At 50.9% G+C, this 23,420-nt stretch overlaps 1 protein-coding gene across 2 annotated transcripts in view; it reads right to left on the bottom strand.

Moving 5' to 3' along the window:
* The window catches only part of LOC142575970 (tectonic-like complex member MKS1), a 94,576-nt gene that overhangs the window by 33,308 nt on the left and 37,848 nt on the right, over positions 1-23,420 (bottom strand). For both annotated transcript variants that reach the window (XM_075685829.1, XM_075685828.1), the window contains exons 2-3: positions 13,497-13,546; positions 10,559-10,621 (exon numbers count right to left, since the gene is read on the bottom strand). In XM_075685829.1, the coding sequence (XP_075541944.1) occupies positions 10,559-10,621; positions 13,497-13,533 (100 nt within the window). In that variant the 5' untranslated portion in view covers positions 13,534-13,546. The remainder of the gene's footprint in view (positions 1-10,558; positions 10,622-13,496; positions 13,547-23,420) is intronic.

The following is a 23,420-nucleotide window of genomic DNA, read 5'->3' as shown; positions in this document are numbered from 1 at the left end:
TGATCGGCCACGCCCTCACCTACCTCCACATTTCCCCCTCGTATAAAGAAGTTGCTCCTCCTTTGCGTGCCGTTGCAGCGTTTCTGCTCTCTGCCCCAAGATTACTCGCTTCCCATTGGTCTTACGTAACAACACCTGTTGTTATGCACCCCAGTATCGCACTATGCGCTTTCGTTGCGACAGGCCTAAACAAATTACATTCTGAGGTCGTATTTTTGTAAAGATCCGTTTCATTTTCCTTTTTTTTTTCTTCGTCTTTGGCTCGGACACTGCCGCCCTGGTGGCGTATAGTGGTGTAATGGCTTGGCAACAAGAACCTTATTCCGGGTGTGTGACGTTGCAGCTCCTCACCCACACCTTGCACTATCTAGATGGCGTTACTGGGTATACCTTTGCTTTTCAGGCATTTTCACGGCGGGATCGGATTCTGCACACGCGGGCGTGTACTCCAGTATACGGCCGTGGCCTTTAGTACATACACTGGGCTTGATAGAGAAGAAGCCAGCTATGATGAAACTGCATACCGAGCAGCAGACAGGAAAGTTTAAAGAAAATGTTTTATAGTAGTTCGAAAGGCAGTGGAGTACTATTGTTCGAAGGCAGATTAGGGACAATGACGACTTTTCGCACGTAGCGTGTGGAAAAAGAGCAGAAACCATCAAGCACATTTTTTTAGCTTGTCGAAGTTTCCATCTAGTGGTATAGAAGTAAATGATGACGTATTTATAGTTAGGCCTGCCCGTAGCCTTGGGTTTTAAATATAGTACATGGAAAACTAGATACTACACTCAATAGTATATAGGAAGGCAAATCTGCAGGAGGCAATACCGGGGCTGCTCCGGCATCTTGTAGCAACCCGCCCACAGAGCAAGCTAGAGACGCGGAAGTCATACGCTTACGCAAAGAAAACGACGACCTCAAGAACACGATCAAGAGGCCAGTTAGCGAAATGGCAGAAATTAGGAAACTCGTTTCGAATGTGTCGGGTAACGGTGCGTCAGTCACGGCCACCGAGACGCCAATCCCAGCTCCAGTAGACGGTACTGCGACATCCTCCAAACGCAGGGCAGTACTCAAGCAAACATGTGAATCTGGAGCGTTGTCTGCAGAAGTCAGCGAGATTAAGCAAAGACTCATTGGGCTGGCAGACGGCTTCAAACAGGTCACCGCTACCGTCGCTTGCCTCAGTGATAACGTTCGCCAAATTCAGGTTGCGCTCGGGGACCCCAACAGGGGCCTCGGAGCTCTCGCAGATCCCATCGACGCCACGGAGGCGCGAATGGCTTCATCCGCCTCCGTCGTACAACCGCTAACCGTTCCCGCCATACTAAAGAAAGCTACACTTCATTATCCCACCAGCGCGGCGACAGGAGGTCCCATTCTTTGCGCAGGCCTAACTGCTGTTTGGATCGCACCGCTGGTACGATCTGTTGGGAGGAACTCGGCGCTGACGCCCGTGGTTGTACCTGGGTCGCAAGCCCCAAGGGTAGCGTTGGCCTGGCGGCCTGGGGTACAACTGGAAGCATCCGAAGGTCCCGGCAAAGCATGAGTCGACTGGTAACAACAAAACAACTTGTTTATTTTAACATCGCAAAGAGTTGGCGGTCAGTTTGACCGAAGTAGAGAGACGGGAGAGCACTTTACTCAACAGAAGAAATCGGAGCCCTCCTTTTGGCGTCCGGGGGCAGCTGTTTTTAAACTCTCGCAGTTGAGGGCAAGAAGGAACCCCTCAAAAGACGAGCACGTGAATGTACAATGGGCTAATGGTGACGCACACTGTCGTAGCGATGCCGTAGCACCATGTCGAGCACGATCTCGTAGCACCCTGTCATAGCGCTGCCGTAGCACCATGTCGAGCACGATCTCGTAGCACCCTGTTGTAGCGCTGCCGTAGCACCATGTCGAGCACGATCTCGTAGCACCCTGTTGTAGCGCTGCCGGTCGGGCACAATGACTGTAATGAGGGGATGATCCCTGCTTTCGCATCGCCTGGTTCTGGCACAATGACTGGAATGCGAGGGTGATCCGTTGCGGTCGCATCGCCGCAGTCGCGCCTGGAAACACCTGCCGATGAGCGTTGCGGTGACGACGATCGGGCCAAAATGTCTGCCGCCCCTCCGCAGTCGCGCCGGCAAAACCACGTGTCGCAGGCGAAACGCAACACTGCCCCGTTATAGTGGTAGTCCGTCAGGTCAGCCATAATGGATAGATCAAAAGAGAGTTTTCGCATTTGGCAATGGAACTGCAAAGGGTATTCTAACAACAAAGCCCCTCTGCAGCAGTTTTTCAGGTCTTTCGCTGCGAAACCTCAGGTCATTGCTCTCCAGGAAACATTAATCTCCGCCGCCTCGCTCCAGGGCTACAGGGCCGTGTCGGGCCGGCCCGGGGGGGCGAGGGATTTGCACCTTGATCGATAAACGGCTAACTCATATCACCCACGACCTCAAGCTGGCGAGTGGTAGAATCGAATATGTCATGGTTGAGATCCTGCTCGACATTCCGCAGCGGAATCAGCGCAGAAACAGCGTGTTCGTCCTCAATGTATATAGCAACCCCACAGACTCGCGCCAGCAGTTCAAGACCATTCTCAAGAAGGCGACCGACTTAGCCGGCCCTCGACCCTTGGTCGTCGTCGGCGACTTCAACGCACCATATGGCATCTGGGGTTACGTCTACGACACTACCAAGGGGCGCAACCTGTGGCAAGACGCCAACGAGATGGACCTCACTCTGGTCACTGACAAGAATTTTCCTACGCGCATCGGCAACTCCGCCACCTGGGACTCGACACCCGACCTCACCTTCGTGAGGAACGTCGAGGACGTGGGTTGGGAGAACACCGCCATGGAGTTCGGCAGCGACCACTACATTCTCGAGACCAACTTCAAGGTGTCGCGGAGTAGGGTCAGGGAATTCACCTTCATCGATTGGGACCATTTTCGCAAGATTCGCAAAGACACCGGAAGAGCCAGGGCACCCGCCACTCTCGAAGAATGGTGTGAAGGCATCCGGAACGACGCTTCCGCGGTCACCAAGAAAGTGGAAAGAGATCTCGACGTGGAGCGGATGGACAGCACACTCGCCCACCTAATCGAGGCCAAAACCGCCCTGCTCCGCCGATGGAAGGGTCAAAGGCTCAATCGCAGACTCCGAAAGAAGATTTCGGAGCTCAACAAGGTCATCGATGACCACTGCAATGCGCTATGCCAGCAGCAGTGGGACGAGCTCTGCGAATCCATCGACGGACAGATGCGCAACGGCAAATTTTGGGGTATGCTGAAGCACCTTCTCGACGAAAGTGGCTCGAAGTCAAATCAAAGGCATACGTTGGCCCGGGCCCTTGTATCACACGGTCGATGAACTCGTCGCAAAACTCATACAGAAGTACCTGCCTGTCCATCGCGACGGAGATCCGTCGACCCAAGTCCCGGACTACCGAGGCCCTCCACGCCCCGAGCTGGACGAAGACTTCTCCATTGCCGAGGTCAGACAGGCAATCTTCACGCTCAACCGCAAGTCTGCAACGGGTCCGGACGGAGTCACCAACACAATGTTGAGAAACCTCGACGACACGTCGATTGTCTTTCTGACCGACAAGATAAAGGAGTCCTGGAAGAGGGGCATTGTACCTGCAGAATGGAAGACGGCCTGCACGGTGCTCATTCCCAAGCCCGGCAAGGCCCCGAACATCGAAAACTTGAGGCCGATTTCTCTGACCTCCTGCGTCGGCAAGGTCATGGAGCGCGTCGTCCTCAACAGGCTTAACGGGTACCTCGAAGACAACGAGGTTTACACGTACAACATCATCGGCTTCCGTGCCGGACTCTCAACGCAGATTGCCATGAAACTAATCAAGCATCAGATTGTGGATGGCCGTTCCAGAGACGTCAAGGCTCTGCTCGGTCTGCACCTCGAGAAGGCTTTAGGCAACGTGATCCACACCTTCATCGTCAAGACCATTTCAGACCTGGGTCTCGGTTCCAGATTCCACAGCTACGTCAGCTCTTTTCTAACTGACACGAAGGCCAAGCTTCGCATTCGAGACTTCCGCTCCGAAGATGTGCCCCTCGGAGGGCGGGGCACTCCTCAGGGCGCCGCCATCTCCCCAACACTGTTTAACATCCGTATGATTGGTCTTTCCGAGAGGTTGGCGCGCGTCGAGGACGTCAAGCACACCATCTACGCCGATGACATCACCATATGGTGCTCCCGCGGCTGCGAGGGCAGAGTCAGAAGAAGTCATGCAGGAGGCGATCGACGGGATCGAGGAGTACCTCCGCCCCACCGGACTTCGACGCTCCCCCGCCAAGTCGGAGCTCCTACTTTACAGAAAAGAGAAGGGAGGCAGACCCAAAGATTGGAAGCCAGTCTCCGAAAGCAGCACCAGACTTCGCAATTGTGACGGGGGGATGATACCCAGGGTCGGCGTTATTCGGGTCCTGGGTCGAATTCGACGGCGGGAACGGAACTGCTCTCCGCAAGATCATCGCAAAGACGGACAACGCTTTCCGCCTCGTTCGCAGAATCGCAAACCGGCATCGAGGCATGAAGGAAAACAATCTTCTCAGGCTGATCAATGCCTTCGTACTCTGCCACCTCACGTACACGATTTCTATGCACAACTGGCTCAGAGCGGAGCGAGACAAGCTAAACGTTCTTATCCGCAAAATAGTCAAGAGGGCTCTCGGGCTACCCATCAGGACCCATACGGAGGATCTCTTGAAGCTGGGGGTACATAACACCGCCGAGGAGATTGCCGAAGCCCAAGAACGCGCGCAACTTAGTCGCCTGACCACCACAGCGGCAGGTAAACGCATCCTCGAAGAGCTGAGTTACCACCCTGCGGAATTCCCGATGGTCAGTACCCCGATCCCTAGTTGCATTCGAGGCAAGCTCGTAGTGGCCCCTGTGCCTCGAAACGTCCATCCCGTCCACAACGAGGGCAGACGCAAGGCCAGAGCAGCAGCCATCCTCAAGCAGATCAAGCAACACGACATTAGAGCAAGCTTCGTCGATGCCGCGGAGTACAGTGACGGGAAGACCTTTGCCGTCGTTGTGGTCGACTCGAGCGGAAAGATTTCCAATAGCGCCTCGATTCGCACTTCAGACCCCGGAGTCGCCGAGCAAGTCGCCATCGCGATCGCCCTGTTAAACGGTCGTGGGTCCGAAATCTATAGTGATTCCAAAACGGCAGTTAGGGCTTTTCAGAAGGGTTGCATCGCCAAGGAAGCTGTTCGTCTTCTTAGCGGCTCGAGTCCACAGGCTCTCACAAACCATTCAATTCACTGGTTTCCCGCTCACGTAGGATCGATCGAGGGTGCTCCCCCGAACCTCAATGAGTCTGCCCACGAGCCTGCGCGTGACCTCACCGACCGGGCTTCCTCTATAAGGAGCACTGACTCCCCTCCTCTCTACGGTCACAGGGACGCTCCCGCTACAGACAACGAGATTATTAAATATTTCTGCATGTCCAGAAGGGTCTTTCTACCCCCTCACCCCAAGTTGAATAGGGCGCAAGCCGTTTCGCTTAGGCTTCTACAGACCAGCACATATCCGTGTCCGTCCGCTTTCCACGAGGCTTAACGATGACGCCTGCCCGTCCTGCGGCCAGACCTCCAGTCAACCTCTCATGCTCTGGGAGTGCGGGTCGACATACCCCAAGTTCACCAAGGAGGAGTGGGACTCGCTTCTGCGTAGCCCCGCTCTAGAAAAGCAAATCCTGGCCGTACGGCACGCCCGCGACCGGGCCTGTGGGCTAGACCTGCCAGTCCCGACGTGGGACTAGCCAGGTGCGCGACGAGTTCGCGTCCTCGCCAGACCAGCAATAAAGTTAATTCACTCACTCACTCACTGGTCACGCGACCAGCCTTGCAAGTCATACTCTCTGTGGACTAATTGTGGCTAGCTCAAGTGACTAGCTTACTTTCGATGAGACTCTCTATGAAGCTTTCCCCCTTCAGTTCTCTCTCTTTCTATTTCCCGCCGCCTCCCACATCGAGGCAGCTTAGTGTTTCAAAAAGGTCGGCTCGACACATAACACTGCGCTTGTCGGACTCTCGCGTTGCTTTGCCAACCGTTCCGTGCACATTTTCTCCCGATGTGATTGTCCGACTTCGATCGTTCATTGCAGGGTGTACGTTAACGTTATTCTCGGCAACGTCCGAAGCAGGCAGGCGCACGTTGCTGTTGCACCTGTTTCTATTCGGAAGAATGTGCGCTGAGCCCAGTGAGCGCGGCGGTGGAAGACGCTAAAATCTATCGTGGCATCATCACGTGCTGGGCCGACTTTTTCTGCATGTAGGAAGGAAATATACTGGGAAGGGGCATCACGTTGGGCAGCTAGCCTGGGCAAACCGAGCTCCTCTGACACGGACCCTCCTCTCACTCGGGACTTAACCTGCGCATTGACTCCCTTGAAATATGCCCTTAATGGTCTACGAACATCCCAAAGCATCGCCTGGTTTTCGATAGCTTCTAGTGACGCCCTTGTCTCGATCCCTCTCGCCATCCACTCTCCGCTCGACTCTCCCCGTCCACTCCGCGCGCTCGGCGGCTGGAAATTACCTCTTGTATAAATGACGTGGTGAGGGCCTATTTCGCATGAGCCTTTCCTTTTTATTTTTTGTGACTGTGCTTCAAGATGGTCCCCTGACGCCCCCCCTCCCCCTCTCTCAGTCTGTTTCGCTTCTTCCGTGTTTTTCCGGCTTCAGTTTTATCACGTGACACGCTCCCTCCTTAGTTTTGCCATGCTTTTGCCCTTCCTCCATGGAACGGAAGGACGAGTCCGCGCACTGTGTAACCGAACGCGAGAGAGCGGGCCAAGCCTGGAAGGAATAAAACCCCTCGATAATTCGAAAGCATAGCCACACTCTCCTCCCCGCGGTGCTTTCCTCCTCGGTTCTCCTCCCAGCTGCGTGCGCTCCGCACGGCACGCTCTTTCTCCTTGGCTCCCGCGGACGGGCCGCAGCATTCGATGGAGGCGCACGATTTTGGACCAGTTGCGCGCCCCTGTGGTGTAGAAAATTTTGAAAAATGATAACAGCATCGATAATGCTTAAGGTAACGTTTATGAGGAGGTTGGTTTCTTCCTAAAGCTGTATGAATGGGGCATAGCGATGTAAAAGGAGGTTTGGGGCAAGTTCTATACTCCAGACATTTTTTTCTGCTACACGAAAAGATGCTTTATTTTGTGCATCTGATCTGTCTGATCTAGTATTGCTTGTGGCACATCCCTCTGTGTTCGGCTTTTTTTTATTGCCTGTGCGCGCATGTGTACCACCGGTATTATATTCAGCATGCCTTTGCATAATCAATTAGTCGCGAGCGCATCGTCCCCCCCATATGCTTGTCTTCTCAATGTGAAAGCAGCCATGTGAAAGTAGCTATGTAGCTCATTATGTAAAAAAGGTGAGGCGTGCAGACAGGACACAAGAGAAGTGGACAACACGAACGCCACTTCTCTTCTCTAGTGTCCTGCCTGCACGCCTCACCTTTTTGCATAATGAATCCTTACCAACTAGCTCAGCTTTCTGTCGTTCTATGTAGCTCAATGTGAAACTGAATAGGACGGTTGTGCGATTTCAGTGCGAGCAAGCGTGCGCGATCATGTGAACACCCCCTGCATATTACGTTTATCCGTGAGAAAGCCAAATAATAATCGCCACCCACTCGTGCGTTCGGAGCCGCCTAATTCAAATGCATGCAAGAACTGTAAAATATTTCAGAAACTCCACTGGAGTTGTCTAAGTACGCGTAAGCATACCCCCAAATTTCAGTTGGCCTACCCGCAAATTTAAGCTGACCCAACCCTAAATTTCAAGTTGGCTCACCCCCAGATTTCAACTTGGCTTATTCCCAAATTTAAGTAGGCCAACCCACAAATCTAATTTGGCCCACCCCTATTATAAGCTTCCCCGTGCATTTTCTAAGGAGCCCTATGTATGTGTATGGGTATTCTCTTTTTATTTATTTTTGGGGGTTAAAATTGTTCCTCATCGCTTATAAGGCTACCAATCATCTACATTTATACTATTATAATCATTAAATGCCTTAAGTTTGCAAATTACGCATCTTTGTGCAGATACAAGGCATTACACCATTCACATGACGGGTCTGGAGTACTCGGCAAAGGATATTTACGCATTGAAAACGCAATTAATTATTAAATTATGGGTTTTCTCGTGCCAAACCCACTATATGATTATGAGGCACGCCGTGTTGGAGAACTCCGGAAATTTGAACCACCCGGGGTTCCTTAATGTGCTCATAAATGTAAGTACACGGGCGTTATCGCATTTCGCCCATCGAAATGCGGCCGCCGTGGTCGGGACTCGATCATGCGACCCCGTGCTTAGCAGCCCAACACTATAACCGCTAAGCAACCACGGCGGGTTAAAAATGCAATGTAGACTATAGCCAGCGCTCATCGCTCGCAATGTCACCGGTATACTAGCCATTAATTTTCTCAGGGTCTGCATTCATTGTGTCTGACTGACGCACACATCGAAGCAAGCTGGAAAGAAAGCTCCTCAACAAGCCGCTATTTCAATTTTCAGTAAAACAGGCAACGTACCTTAACAATTGCGAAAAGCGCGATCGAGAGTTTGTATCTTCGAACATATTTGTTCACAGCGGAAAGCAGAACCTATATAGTGTTGCATTTCCGACTGAATAACAGTTGACGACGTGCGAGATGATGAGTCCCAGCAGAATATTCAGCATACTGAGGACAACCCCATTTTTATGCAATGTACAAACTGTCACATCAAGAACGCTGATGAGCCGGCTGGAGGCATTTAAAAAAATGAAGCGTTAGGGATGCTTTGATACGAGCAATAAAAAATGCGCCTTACCTCGCAAACAACACTGTTCTTTGCCAGAACAAAGTTCTTTCGGCCAATGTTGTGCAGCCACTGCTTCTTGCGCAAGCCCTCACGCTCTCCTTGTGGTATCATAAAAACTGCATAACCATATTGAGGCTTCTTGCTGCAATTATATGTGCTATAGCGCAGCATAACGCTAGCACAACACCGCAGGAGAAACCCATCGTGAAACGTTCGCTGCGCCGAGCCAGCCGCGAGCTAAGGAGAAAAATGGCGCCAACGAAAAAAGAAAAACACAAGCAAAACGCAAGATGCGCGCGTTTCCAAGGGCAACGGCAAGGAGACCAATCGTCGTGCAGAAAAACGGGAGCAAAACTGCGTCCCGCGGGGGCATGCGGAAGAGGCGAGGAGGAATCGAGGATGTCGCGCGGCGGCGGCAGAGTTCAAAGAGTGGCGGTACTTCCAAATCATCAAGGGACCTTAGGAAGGACGAAATAGGTAGAAACACAAACTCGCGTGGTTAGAAGGCCCCAACTGCACTGTCCACGGGTTCATATTTAAAAGCGACGCTTTTCTTTGCGAACCTCTCCGAGTTCTCGTGACCGCGTGTGCTGCGGCGTGGCTGTTCTCAAGCCCAGCAGGCCAACCAATCGCAGCGGAGGACGCGCGCGACATCGCCGCTGTGTTCCTAAAACGCGGAAGGTAAAAATTGGATAAATTCAATGGGAAAGAAGCATAGTGTTGAACTATATCGATGCTGGAAACAGCAAATCAGGAAGGAAGCGTTTTATGATAACTCAAGAGGCAGTGCCCTTTGAAGCTAGGTCAGGATGTCTTACAACGCGCAGCTATAAAAAGAAATTTAACGAAGAACAAGACACACGTACTGTGTGTTGTAAATCTGTAGAAACAATAGAACACCTCATACTAAAATGTGATGGGTATCCATCCCGATGTCGATGCGGGCACAGTCACGCTTCCTGAGGCCCTGGGGTTTAGAGATAACAATAGTCATGTAAATAAATGTGAGGTGGAAATTAGCAAAACGCTATTGGAAGATTGGTGGCTCAAAAGCAGAGAGGCGACGAAAGGTTAAAAGTGTAGCAAGAAGTATTTAAAGAAAATGTCGAACTTTAATAATTTACGACACAGTTAAACAAAAATAAACAGCTGAGCATAGTGCAACTGCCATCACCCCATTTCAAAGGGGACGCTCCTATCTACCATCCATCCATCCGCAGCAGCGGCCCTGGCTAAATCCTTCCGTGTAACTTTGTGAGGACATTCAATAAACGCAAACTCGCATTTCCGCTTTTCATGCACTCGCACAAAGCATCGCTGTATATAGATTCCTGCCTCGCCTGTATATTGACTCTTACCCATTCATTGTATTTAAAGAATAATAAACTGAAAATAAAACCAGTTGGATCTGCTGCATTTTTTTTTTTGTTTCCACGACTAACAAAGTGATATCCAAGAGTTTCTTTTTCTTCGCGTCATCGTTGAGTACATCTGCCGGCTGTAAACTCGCAGTCTGTTAGCAGTGCGACATAGAATGAATTATCCATTTGGAGACTGGCGACAGCATTCCGCGGGAAACAGTGTGCTAGAAATAAATTATGCATGAGGCAGCCTTGTGTTACTCGGCGAAAAAAAAAAACACATAAGAGAGAGACACAAAGGAATTCGTGTGTGCAGTTATAGGACGTTGCCATCCCTTATATGTGTGCACCAACCATTTTCCAGATGAAAGAAGAAGTGCACGAAGAGGTCGTCGTTCTCGAAGTCTTCAGCTGTGGCTGCGTAGTGGAGGAGAAGAAAGAAAAGAAGAGTGGGTGGGGGCAGTTATTGAACCGGTAAAGGCGCGCACTATTTGTCAATTCTGTCGTCGACACTATACATTTGGTGTTGACGGATACGTTTCCCGCGTAGCGTATTGACGTCAGAGCCGCGCCTTCGGCTCCCTGCGCAGTCCTGAATAGTGCTGAACGAGCCAGATTTTATTTTCGTAGACTTCATGTGGGCGTCACGTACCACTGTAGCATTGACGTTCTTCTCTCAGACCAGGATTCAACGGGACCACACAGACATACCATGGTCACCTCGCAACAGACGCCCTTATTAAAAGGGACGCTAAATAGCCGCAGTATCGCCTAAAAAGGTGAAGCATTGACATCGGTAGCAACTAACTATTACGCGAAGTACCTAAGCTACCATTTTTATGACCCGTATAAAATTTAGTGAACATTCGCTTACAAACTATGGGTACGCGCCCAAAAGCACACGTGAACAGTGTTAACTCGATGACCGCGCAGTCACAAGGCTGATGTAATGCAGGTCACAACGCTGGCGCGATGTTTGCTTCAGTGCGCCTCTGCAGTGTCCCCTCAATAGATTCCGTCGGAAATAACGGCTCCACACTAACAGCTTAGCGGCTATGGTGTTGCGCTCTAGGCACGAGGTCGCGGGTTCGAATCCCAGCCGCGGTGGCCGCATTTTGATGGGGGCCGAAATGCAAAAACGCCCGTATCCCGTGCATACATTAAAGATCCCCCCTCGTAGTCAAAATTAATACGAAGTTCCCCACTATATACGGAGTACCTAATAATAAAATGGTGGTTTTGGCACGTAAAACCACAGAATTCGATTCAACGAATTTCAATTAAAAGAGATGCAAACGAAATGTTGCAAGGCCGCGGTGCGAGGAGGCCGGGTACTTTCTATCTAACAGCTGTAGACGCTCTCGTGACCAGCGCTCGTGTGCGCCGTTCTTCCCCGTCCTTCCCTCGTATCGGAGCCGACGGCCCATGTGACGGTGAGTGAGTGAGTGAAGAAACATTATTGCAGGTCCAGCGAGGACGCGAACTGAGCCCGCGACTCCTCTTTCATTACTACGTATATCTATGTAGTCTTAGATAAAATAAAGTGATAGCGCCCCATCCTTGCAACAGACACGTCCCGCGTAGACTGCAGCCGCTCGATGAACATCCAGGGAAACGAAGTTGCAGCCAGGTGCCTATATGGCGGATAGTTGGGGTTGCTGTGGCGAGCTCCAGCTAGAGTGCAGCGATTACGATAAGATGCAGCTCGGCGTTACGGTCGGTGGTGAGATTGCCACTTCGTGTGTCCGCTGATGTGCCCATAAGGTTTCGCGATTCACGGGTGGTATGGGGATATGCAGCAGGTAACGCAAGAAAGCTATCGCCGACTTTGAGAATCGTCTTCGATGGTTTCTCCCGCAATTTTATTACTTTTTCTCCATTTTTTGCATTTATTGCTGCGCGACGCATTTCTACAGAGGCGATTCCACACCCTCTGCATTACACGGGTACGCCAGATAATTGTTCCCGCCGCCGCTGGCGATTCGTGCGCTGTAAGCAGTACACCTGTGAGGTCATCTTTGCGGGTGTGGAAAGTGGTTTCTGCGATGAAAAGAATGGCGCACAGGCTTTTGCTTGAACTTGAAGCCGTTTCCGTGGCATGATTTGGCCTAATATTTCGCTGATGCGATCGGCCACAGCTTTATACGTCGTATGTACATTCTTTTCTGTTAGCAATTCCCAAGCCTGACGAGGGGCCCCTGAAAAGTTTAGCATAGGCCAACACATCTGCCGCTATACGTATAGCCGGCCCTCTCGAACGGACACCCGAACGATTCCTCGGCAAGATGGGTCACACCCGCACGCGACGCCTTATGAATGTTTTTTTTTGTTGTCCCACTAAAATCGTTAAAGAGTGACTATGTCGTGAATGGTAGGATGATGTTGCCTTCGGTTCCCTATGTGGCAAAATGTGCTATTGCGATAGCAATTATATGGACACTCCAGGCGCATTTCCGTCGCCCTCGCCGCCGCCGCGATGTTCCACAAAAAGTCCAAGTATGTGTACGATAACACCGTGGATGCGCGCCGTATGCTGTGGGCGCGAGTGGAAGCGTGCGAAGGTGAGCCAAGGATGGCGGCTTGATCTCGTGCTCGCAAGGGAGGAAGGCGGGGAGGAAGCGCGCCGTCTTCCATCGCGCGCGAGGTACCGGCATTCTACTCTGGCGGCGGCTGCATATGGCGCGGCCGAGCGCGGGCCCTATCTTGAAAGCGATCTGTGATGGCTATACAGAGAGTAGGTGCTTCGAGGGCTGACAGCTTCGTGTGCGTTGTATTCTCACCGTTTATTTCGCGTTGAAGCGAGAGGTAGCACGAAGGTTAATTCGCTCGCTGGCGTTGCCGCTCTTCCTCAAGAGTTTTGACAGCGAGTGGCCACGTGCACGGTCATCGAGTGAGATGCATCTATGTTTGCTTGTGCGCGCGTGACACTATGCTTGTTAATTTGGTTAGCACAACTTTTTTTCTAAATGACTTATCCGCCAGTATAGTAGCGACCTGCGTAACTGCTGCAAAGTTTCATTTCACTTCGCGCCACGCTTAGATTTAGCGTTGTGGAGATGCTGGCGACATACTTGTTCCCGTGATTTCCAATTAGTAAATACGTGAACAAATAAATAAATCAATAAATAAATAAATAGATAAATAAATAAATAAATACGGGCACGCACGGGAATGTTCACTTGGCTTGCATCCATACATGGCCCGAAGTGCTACCCAAAGTGCTTGCAACGTACGACAAGAGGGGTGCATGGAAAAGAAGGTGGTTTCAAAAGCAGCGTCACGCTCCCCTTACCTATTGTTCCGAAGATGAGGACCTTCACCGGATCCATTGCACCTGGGGGCCTGCGCGAGTACAAAGCGCGCTGATTGGACAGGCGCAAGTGCGGCTCGCTTGCGGACAAGCAATGCCACTAGTGCACACGTAAATACCGAAGGGCGGTTCAATAGCCGTCGCCGTAGCACAATTGGCAGTTCAACGCACGCGTAATGCGGAGGTTGTGGGGGTTCGGCTCCCACCAACGGCAAGTTATTTTCTCGTCGGCTTTCATTTCCCTGTTCTTCATTATTTTCAACATCGGTGTCCACACTTCAATTGCAACCACGGCTAATTTCCCCTATGCTTTCCTTGACTTCATTATATTTTGACCTTACATGGTCGTGATTGCATGTTGTCGTTATATTATAGTTACGTTGCGGAAGTCACATATAAAGATGCATTTACGATATTTACAAGAGAGGCAACGACACATGAACAAGATGGCTGTCGAGAGCGATTCCACCTCTACACGTCAAATCGTCTTCTTCTGACTGGCGCCACTCTTGTTTGCGCCGTAACTATATATATATATATATATATATATATATATATATATAATATCTGTGTGTGTGATATATGGGCTTCCTCGCGAACAACTCCGACGGAAAACGCCCTTGTTGCACCCCACTTAAATTTATCAAGGGTGTACGAAGGGTGCTTTCATGGCTTACGCCATGAGTGGAGTAAAGGGGCAGGAGTACTGCCTACCTTGTTAACACAGTAACTGACGAGAACGTTAGATCATTTTTATTTATTTTTTATGACAGCCTGCGACCCTCGACGACGTTGAATTAACAATCACGTTTTGCTTCATCAGCACACGAAAGTATATATGCACAAGTATATCTATAGATTTCAGAAATGCGGAAAGATAATGGCGTACTTATGCAAAACACGGAGGCGATCAGCGCTCCCGCACAATCGGTGCTTTCCTAATCGACCGAGCTAAGAAGAAAGTCGCACGCAAGTCGAATTAAAAGGCGTCAGAATTCGCGCGCGGGCAAAATTTTGCGCAATGCGTTCGGCAGAGTGTGTAATGACTACACGCAGCACACGTGTCGTCCTACAGGTCGCATTCTGCTCCGAGACAGCAGGAAGAACAGCGGAACAAATAAAAAACGATTAAAAAAGAAGAGCAGACCGAAGAAAATCGTAAAGTGTGCGAGCGCACCGCCATTGTATGCATAATAGCTCGACGACATTGGAACCGAATATACGCACACAGAGGTCAAGCCTTTGCAATGCGCCTCGCGCAAAGTAAAACAACCCGCGAAGTTAACACCGCGATTCGGGTTAAACTGTGAAGCACGAACGTGGAAAGAAAGAAAGAAAGAAAGAAAGAAAGAAACTGCGATGGCGTACGTGAGAAGACGAGGCTCAATTTCGTTGCCGTCCCGCATATCGGCGGAGCGGCGTGACGTCACGAGGGCGTCGCAGGAATAGCACCGCTATACAGACATCGTTCATGCGGCTGCGTGCATGCGGGCCGCGCCCTGCTGCGTTACGCGGCGACGCTTGTCCTTGGCACTGAGGCAATTTGCACCGCGAGGCCGGGCGGAGACATTATATGGAAGCGGGAGGGGGAGAGGCTGGAGTCTCCTCTACTATAAACGCTCGATCCGGTCCGGGGAAACCCGACCTCGTTACGGCGCCAAATGTTGCGTGTCGTGCGCGGAGGCGACGTCTTTTGCCGATGTCGCCCGCGGCCAAGCGCCCCTTTGCCACGCTGCATGCAGACGGCCGGTGTGTCTGCACGCGCGTCCTGTTCATTTGCGTGCGTGCGTGCGTGCGCCCGCGCGCGGGCGGAAAGAAGGTGGCGATGCGTGTAGTAATACTTTATGTAAATCTGCGCGGGCGTTTGACAGGAACGGCCCCAGAAACTTCACGGAAGGTACAGAAACGGCCGGCGTGCACACAGCCCTGTGCGTCGATTGTGTGCTACACGTTCAGTTCTCTTTACGCAATGTCCCCGTTAACGAAATGATATGTACCGTCCTGTGCAGACGCAGCTAAGTACAGTGTTATTAACAACACCCTGCTGCGTTGTTGTTATCCGTTTTGTCAACATGCACTGCGCGGCTTGCTCAACTTTTTTTTTTTTTTTACTCGCTGTCGTTAAGTCTTATTTCACGTTAAACGTCGTTCGCGAACGCGGACGCCGGTGTTCGCAGAACGGTGCAATGACCTCACAAGTGATGTCGCTATTAGCATTTCCGAAGACCGCAGATACCACGTCCCTCCGTGCATGCACCGCCAATTCGGCCGGTCGCTTAGAAATGTCGTCAAACGGCATCGTTTACGTTAACCGCGCAGAAGAAACTAAATAGACGCAGTATGGCGTCGGAGCTCCCGACATTTTCGGCACAGTAGCCGCTCTTTCCCGAAGAAAGAATACAACAAGCAAACACTGGCAGAGATTGCATGAGGCGGCCGGCGTCGCGAGTGAGTTATTTTGAGGGCGAGCCTGAAAATGATTGATGATGAAAAGCACGGAAACCTGAGAACGACACATAAAAATCGCGTAACAGGGAGTTTAAGAAAAAAAAAAAGGAAAGTCACATCGTGGACGATCGATGAAGGCGTGAGCTAAACACCAGAAAAGCGTACGCCATATCGTTTGCAACTATGGCGGTACACGACAGCTCTCTCGGCGGTGTACGAAAAGTAATTGATGGCGAAGGCAAAATAAGTCACCGCGTACTCGCGCTACGATATACCACTGGAGCTTCCCCAGTTTTCTGGGAAAGCTTTGGCCGTGTTTTCTGTGCAGGCTTTCGTACGGCATCCCATATATAGCGTTGCCATTTGCCCCCCACACGTACTATAGCACTCGTAAAAGCGTCCCCGTCCGTGCTCGCAGTGTTTACGAGCCGCGAACCGAATACAAGGCGCATGCGCACGGACCTCCCCACCTACGACGACTCGGCATCATGTCCGTCACGTCAGACCCGCGCCCAAGGGTCACTCGTGCGCGCCTTCGTAGTCTGCGCCCTCCCTCTCCCCTTAAAGGCACGCCCCGCATTTTCGTATGCAGTGCGCGTTGAACGGGCAAAGCGACACGTCGTGCCAGCTCTCTATGTATCGTCTCCGGCTCACGTCGTCCGTATTTACTAATTGCGAGCGCCCCGATGCGCTATCGGATGGACAGAGAAGAAGAGAAGAAACAATAATGTTTATTGCCGTGATGCGAGTGTAAAGTGACACACACACACACACACACACACACACACACACACACACACACATATATATATATATATATATATATATATATATATATATATATATATATATATATATATATATATATATATACGCACGCGCGCGCGGGGTCACCGCTATCATTAGCGTTCATATAAATAAAGGTCGCCGGGCGGGAAAGAGTTGTGCATATACCGTAGATCTTCGGTTATTTCGGCATACGTATATAGTACGAGGAGGAGAAGGAAATAAAGAGAGAAGGCAGGGATATTAACCAGAAATGCGTGTGGTTGGCTACCCTATACTCTGGGTGACGGGAAAGAGGGAATAGAAAGATGATATATAGTGGGAGGGAGGAAAGCCGCGGTGAGCTGGCGCACGCGCGCACGTATATAACTGCTGATTCATTGATGCCCAGCGCTCTGTGAAATCCTGTATTACGCCGCTTTATAAAGTGCGTGTTTCTTACCTTGGTGCCTACGGTGTTGTATGGTCTCGTTAACCATCGTTTGTTGGTTCAACGCCGTGATTTAACCGGCACCCATACATTCACAAAAGAGTTCTTAGCTGGAAAACTCTTCGTGTATAAAGACAAATGCCAGCCGATCGTGATATGGGGAAATAATGAGCGAAATAAGCGACCGACCAAAGGAAAACAGCACGCGTACGAAAGAAAAAGAAAAAGCTTTGCGGCTTAATTCCGCCCCGGATTCACTTCGTCTTCTTAATCACAAATATCACCCAGCAGAACGCACTCCGCGGTACGTATACTTGATTCATACTGTCGGCTTTCTATCGCTTAACGGAAGCTATGTCATTTTCTACCGCGTTCCAGCGCGGGATCATGCTCTGCAGTGATCCGCTTGTGTCTGCCTCAGTATTCGCGTATAGCGCAGGCTTATACACTGCAAGTCAGGTGTCCTCGTGCAAAGCGCGCAAAATCGATGTGCTGCGCGAAACGAGACAATCGCAACAGCTCGCACGCGAGTGCCGTCACCGGAAGTGCGCTGCGCCGAGAAAAAAAAAGGGGGAAGAAAAGCAAGGAACCTGACACATCTCTGTACATGCGTTGGTCGTTGCCCGATCCTTATATGTATCACAATTTCAAGTTTGTTTGTTTGTTTGTTTGTTTGTTAGGCATAGATTCTCGCGCTGGTTCTATTTCAGCACTGCGTGTGGCCCGCACCATCTATACCCCGCTGTAACCGGGCTGCGCGATTTCTATCGATCACTGTCGGAAAACAATTCCGCTTCTATGCGTGACGTAACCATTCAGCGCCGCGCATCCCAATTGTACCCGAGTACTATAAGCGACGTGGAAAGAGCTTTATTGCGCAGGGTGTATACGCGATTAATTTTTGTCGCGTCTATGCGTCTTCCGTCTCAGCCGATCGACGAGTACTCGAAGCGGTGTGTACCCCCAAAACAGTGATCGATCGCTAACACGGCGCCCGAATGGCGCAACCTTCGGGAGCGTTCAGCATGCGGCGGCCGTGCCGCGCACACGCTGTGTTGCCGCTACATATTATATATATTTGTAGCGTGTCGTCCGACATCCCGCGTGCGCGTTTGATTCAGCGTGTTTCGGAATGGAGAAGGCCCAGGCGCGGTTGATGCGTGTTTAATCATTTCTTTTTTCTCCTTTTCTTTTTCTCTCTTTTATTGCGACAGCAATTATATAGGCGCCGTACAAAGTCCAAGGGCGCTAACGCCGTCGCCGCGCGTCGTATGCTGTATGCGCGAGTGGCAGGACGCGAGGGAAGCCGGCGATCGCGGCTCAATCTGGCGCGCGCGAACGAAGCGGAGAGCAAACGCGCCGTCTTCTGTCGCGCGAAAGGTCGTGGGAGGGAGAGGGGGAGGTTGTGCTGCGTCATGGAGGTGCTCCGGGATCAACTGCGCATTTCACGATATAGGGTGCAAGGGGGAACTGGCGATCGCGGCTCAATCTGGCGCGCCATATATGGAGGATAGCGGGTAGGCAGCGCGGGAGGAAGAGGGGCGGCTTCGATTCCGCCAAATGCGTATACCAGAATGATATGTGCAGACGGCTCATACCTTGTGCGCGCTGTGTGCTCGCCGCTCAGTTTGAGTTGAAGCGATAGACCGCACGAAGGTCACTTCGCTCGCTGCTGCTGCTGCCGCGCTGGCTCACACCAGCGTTTGGACAGCGTGTCCGCGCTGATCGAGTGTGATGTGTTCATGTTTGCTCGTGCGCGCTGACACCATGCTTGTTAAGTTTAGTTAGTAAGACAATGTTTCCAAGTACTAAAGCTATTATGCTTACTTCGTATAGCTCTCTACTAATCGGCTATCTCAATCGATGTTTCGGCTTTCGGGCGAAACTACGACCTTTTTTTTAAAGGAACGCTTAATTACCGCTGCCGCGACAACGTCTCGGTTGCGCAGGCGCACAAACATTCTCAATGCATGAGCAATCTCGTGTGGAAGGAAAACAGTTGGGCTAGTTCGTGCACGGGCCTCGTGTTTGTCCGCGGCTGATTTGGTGCTGTTCGTACAGGATATCCCGTGTATACGAACAGGTTCGTATATATACAGAAACTGAGCGTACAGGCAGATCGCAAGGCCTATCGCTCCTTGCACAACGCTATAGATGAGTGAAGCCGCTGCTTCTCCCCGGTGCACTTCTTGCTGGAGGAAAGCCAGCTCAAAGGAACACTTTCTGCTGCTGCTGTTGTTGCTGCTGCTTTTTTTACCTTTGCGCGTACGTTCAATGACGAAACAGCATTGTGCACGTATTTCAGATCATGCACTGTAATTTCATTTTATCCTAGCAAAAAGACACCACAAAATTGCTGCACTGACAGCCAAAGCTCGTGGACTCGGAGCTGCGATAACACACATTTCGCAGCGCGTGCCGCATATAGTAAGATGGAAACAGAACAGCGCGGTTTTGACGGGGACAGCAGGGAGAAACGACACGGACCATCAAATATGGCTTACCAACTCGCCCAAACGTCCGTTTTATATACTAAGAACATCGTACTGAAATGAGAAATGTATAGCTAGCGTAGTCAGGCAAATATAAAAGTAGGGTTTTAATAACGAGCGTGCACGGGTGCAGTCAAACGAAAGAAATCCTATTAGAAAAGATTGGAAGGCGATTTTATCTCTAGTTGACGTCGATGAAAAACAGCTTTTCTCAGCGAGTTGGGGGTTGGAATGGGCTGCATGAACCGCATAATTTGTTGTGACAGTCGCGCTGGAGCGACAACTTTTGATCGACGTCAACTAGAGGTCCACATCGAAATGACGCCCACATCGAAATGCGGCCGTCATTGCTGGGATTCGATCCCGCGACCTCCCCGGAAAAGAAGGGGGGGGGGAGGATTAACTCGCCAAGAAAGACTTCGTCTTTGACAAATATGTAACTGCACTGTATAGCGTACTGTAGGGATAACATACGGATCATATTGCCTGTCTGATTCTACCGGCTAAACGAGATCGTTCGGTATCCTATAGCAGGGCTCGTGAAGGACGCCATCTGACTCCGGACTAATTTTGACCCACCTGAGCTTTGTTTAACGAGCATTTGACTCGAGCGTTTTCGCATTCGGTCCCCGTCGAAACGCGGTCCCTGCGGCCGGGGATCGAACCCTCGACCTCGTGCCCAGCAGCGCAACGCGACGTGACCACCGAGACACGGCGGACTGCCGGTCACGCACGGAGCGAACGACGTGGACCGCGCGCACGTTTCGGAGACCCCATGCCCCGGCGGTGGGTGTGCAATCCCGACTCGTGACCAGAATAAGAGGTCAGGTGACCTCGCGACCCTGCACTCGCTAGCTCGAAATTGCGTACTTTTTTTTTTTCTCCGCAGGCCATTATAGCGCTAGCGGTTATGTTCGTCGGTAGCCGCGCTACGCGAACACTCGCTCCGGAAGGGCTTCCATGCGCACAGATGTTGCAAGTGCATAGACGAATATGAGCTTTCCTTCTTTTTTTGTTTTTGTTTTACTCGCTCACTTCGGTTGAATTCGAGGCACTGCGGACTGCTCTTGAGCTGCGTTGGAATTGGAACGCGGTAATTGCCCCAGGCCGTATGGAGGATGATAAAAGAAAACACACACGTTGGTCTTGAAAGTTTTGTTCCTAGTTGAAAGCCATTTACTGGTTGATGGGATACTACAGATTTGTTTATCTAATAACGTAGAGGTCGATTCCTCCAAATGGAACCGGCTAGTGCGAAACCTTTACGCTTCCATAATATGCTGTAACGAAATGAGTAGTGTACAAAAGAAAGAATCGTACCAGTAAATAAAGAACAAAGGTGCGGGGGGGGGGGGGAGATTCAAGCGCCAGCGCGACCTCCAACAGGAATTCTGTGTGTACTACTTTGTGTAACGCACATGCGCAGTGTAATGCGCGAACTCTCTATATCTCTGTAAAATGTGTGCGTGGGTGCGTGCATGTACGTGCGTTCATGTGCATGTATGCGTGCCAAACTTGCACACGTTACAGAAACAAAACTAACGTATTACAATAAGTTACCTTATCTTTTTTAATGAATTGGTTTCGGCGACCAATTACTGCCCCGCGCAAGCAATTGAGGAATCACTAAATACATAGCCGATTACCTCTACGTTACTCCCCCCCCCCCCCCCCATTTTTGATTAACGTTGCACGAATACAGTAAACAGAAATAACTGATTCGGCTTTTGCAGTGCGTCCTCCGCAGTCCTTGATGCGAATGCGAAAATGCGAAACAATTGTTTTTCACGTTTCTTGTCCGCCGTCTTCGCTCATTTTCTTGCGAAGACATAAGCAGCAACACTGACACTCGTTCGACGCGAGCACGTAAGGGCGGCGTTGTAACGCACGAAAGCGCTGCTGCTTATTGAGCATCACGCATTGTGCTTACTCAATGCGGGATGCTAGTTCGCGTCTGGGTCCTTGATGAAGCGCAGCACTTCGTTGTCGCTGTGGCTCGGAGAAGGCACGCATGGTATAGGGCCGATGAAAAGCTGGAGAAATCGCCCATACACGTACAGTTGATTTCCTATACACTTGAACATACGCGTCTGTGGGGCTGCTGCGCGTCACCTGTTGCAGCTTGTCTCGTCAATAATGTAACTGGTTACTGGAAAAAAAGGTGCAGTGAACTTTACCGCGTGTAAAAGAAGTAATCGATTAATTACAAAACTACCATGAAATGTAATTGATTGCGAGTAATTGGCTGCATGTGATTGGCTAAGCACAAGTACGATACGTTATGTGTCTGCATTTTACATGTGTGGGCGCATGTGTTCGCTAGTGTGCGGTCGTGCAAGTGTGCGGTCGTGCAAGTGTGCGGTCGTGCAAGGGTGCGGTCGTGCAAGGGTGCGGTCGTGCAAGGGTGCGGTCGTGCAAGGGTGCGGTCGTGCAAGGTTGCGGTCGTGCAAGTGTGCGCTTGTGCAATGGTGCGAGGGTGCGGTCGCGCAAGTGTGCGGTCGCGCAAGTGTGCGGTCGTGCGAGTGTGCGGTTGTGCATTTGTGCAAGGGTGCGGTCGTGCAAGGGTGCGGTCGTGCAAGTGTGTGGCAATGCGAGAGCGGTCGTGCAATGGTGCGGTCGTTCGTATGTGCGTTCGTGCAAGTGTGCGATCGTGAGAATGTGCAACGGTGCAAGGTTGCCGTCGTGCGTGGGTGCGGTCGTGCGAGGGTGCGGTCGTGTATGTGTGCACGCGTCTATGCGCACTTGTATGTAAATGTGTGCACGTGAGTGCGCGCACTCACGTGCGCACATTTACATACACATTTGCACACATTACATACACATTACACATTACATACATGTGTATGTACACATTACATACACATTGCACACATTTACTCCTCGGACACATGCGCGCATGTGTCCGAGGAGTAAAACCTTGAGCGTATATAGAAGAATGTTACTCGATCGTACCTCGCTCTTCAGATATAGTTTTCCGAAATGACGCTTGTATATTTGATCTGTCTCGTTTACTAAAAAAAATTAAATACAATAAGTGCATTGAGTGGCACACTGCAAACGGGTACCACACATGCATATGACGAAAATTGCCAGGGAAGCTCCTTTGTGCCTTTCTACGAAATAATACCCGAACAAAAAATAAGTAGAATAAGCATATGCGTCTAGTGGCGTTTTTCACTCGTCGATCTGGAGTGGCCGCCGAAATCCTCGAGCGAGCGAGCGCTCGGGTTTCAGAAATCCGAATCGGCCAGCGGAGCGCAAGAACGCTATTGTGCGTACCGACCGGGTACCAATTTCGCTTGAAGACGGAAGTGACGCGAGCTATTTCCGCCCGAATCCGTGGCTCGGCGGCGGAGCAAGTGAGAGCGATCCGGCGCGGAACGAGTTGATCCGAAACGACCAGCGGAATGCGCGAACCCACTCCAGATCGACCAGTGAAATTCGGATTCGTTGCCACGGAGCAAGTAATACTGCTCCGAATCGACCAGTGAAAAACGCCATAGAACAAAGCAGGTGTTAAGACAATTAAACTGAGAACCGCCGTCGTTGCACAGTGGCTATGGTGTTGGGCTGCTGAGCACGAGGTCGCGAGATCGAATCCCGGCCACGGCGGCCGCATTTCGATGGGCGCGAAATGCGAAAACACCCGTGTGCTTAGATTTAGGTGCACGTTAAAGAACCCAGGTAGTCGAAATTTCCGGAGTCCTCCACTACGGCCTGCCTCATAATCAGAAAGTGGTTTTGGCACGT

This window comes from Dermacentor variabilis, chromosome 3, assembly GCF_050947875.1.
Source record: "Dermacentor variabilis isolate Ectoservices chromosome 3, ASM5094787v1, whole genome shotgun sequence".
NCBI classification, from domain to species: domain Eukaryota; kingdom Metazoa; phylum Arthropoda; class Arachnida; order Ixodida; family Ixodidae; genus Dermacentor; species Dermacentor variabilis.
The sequence above is the reverse complement of the archived record's forward strand: the minus strand, read 5'-3'. Positions and strand labels throughout refer to the sequence as shown.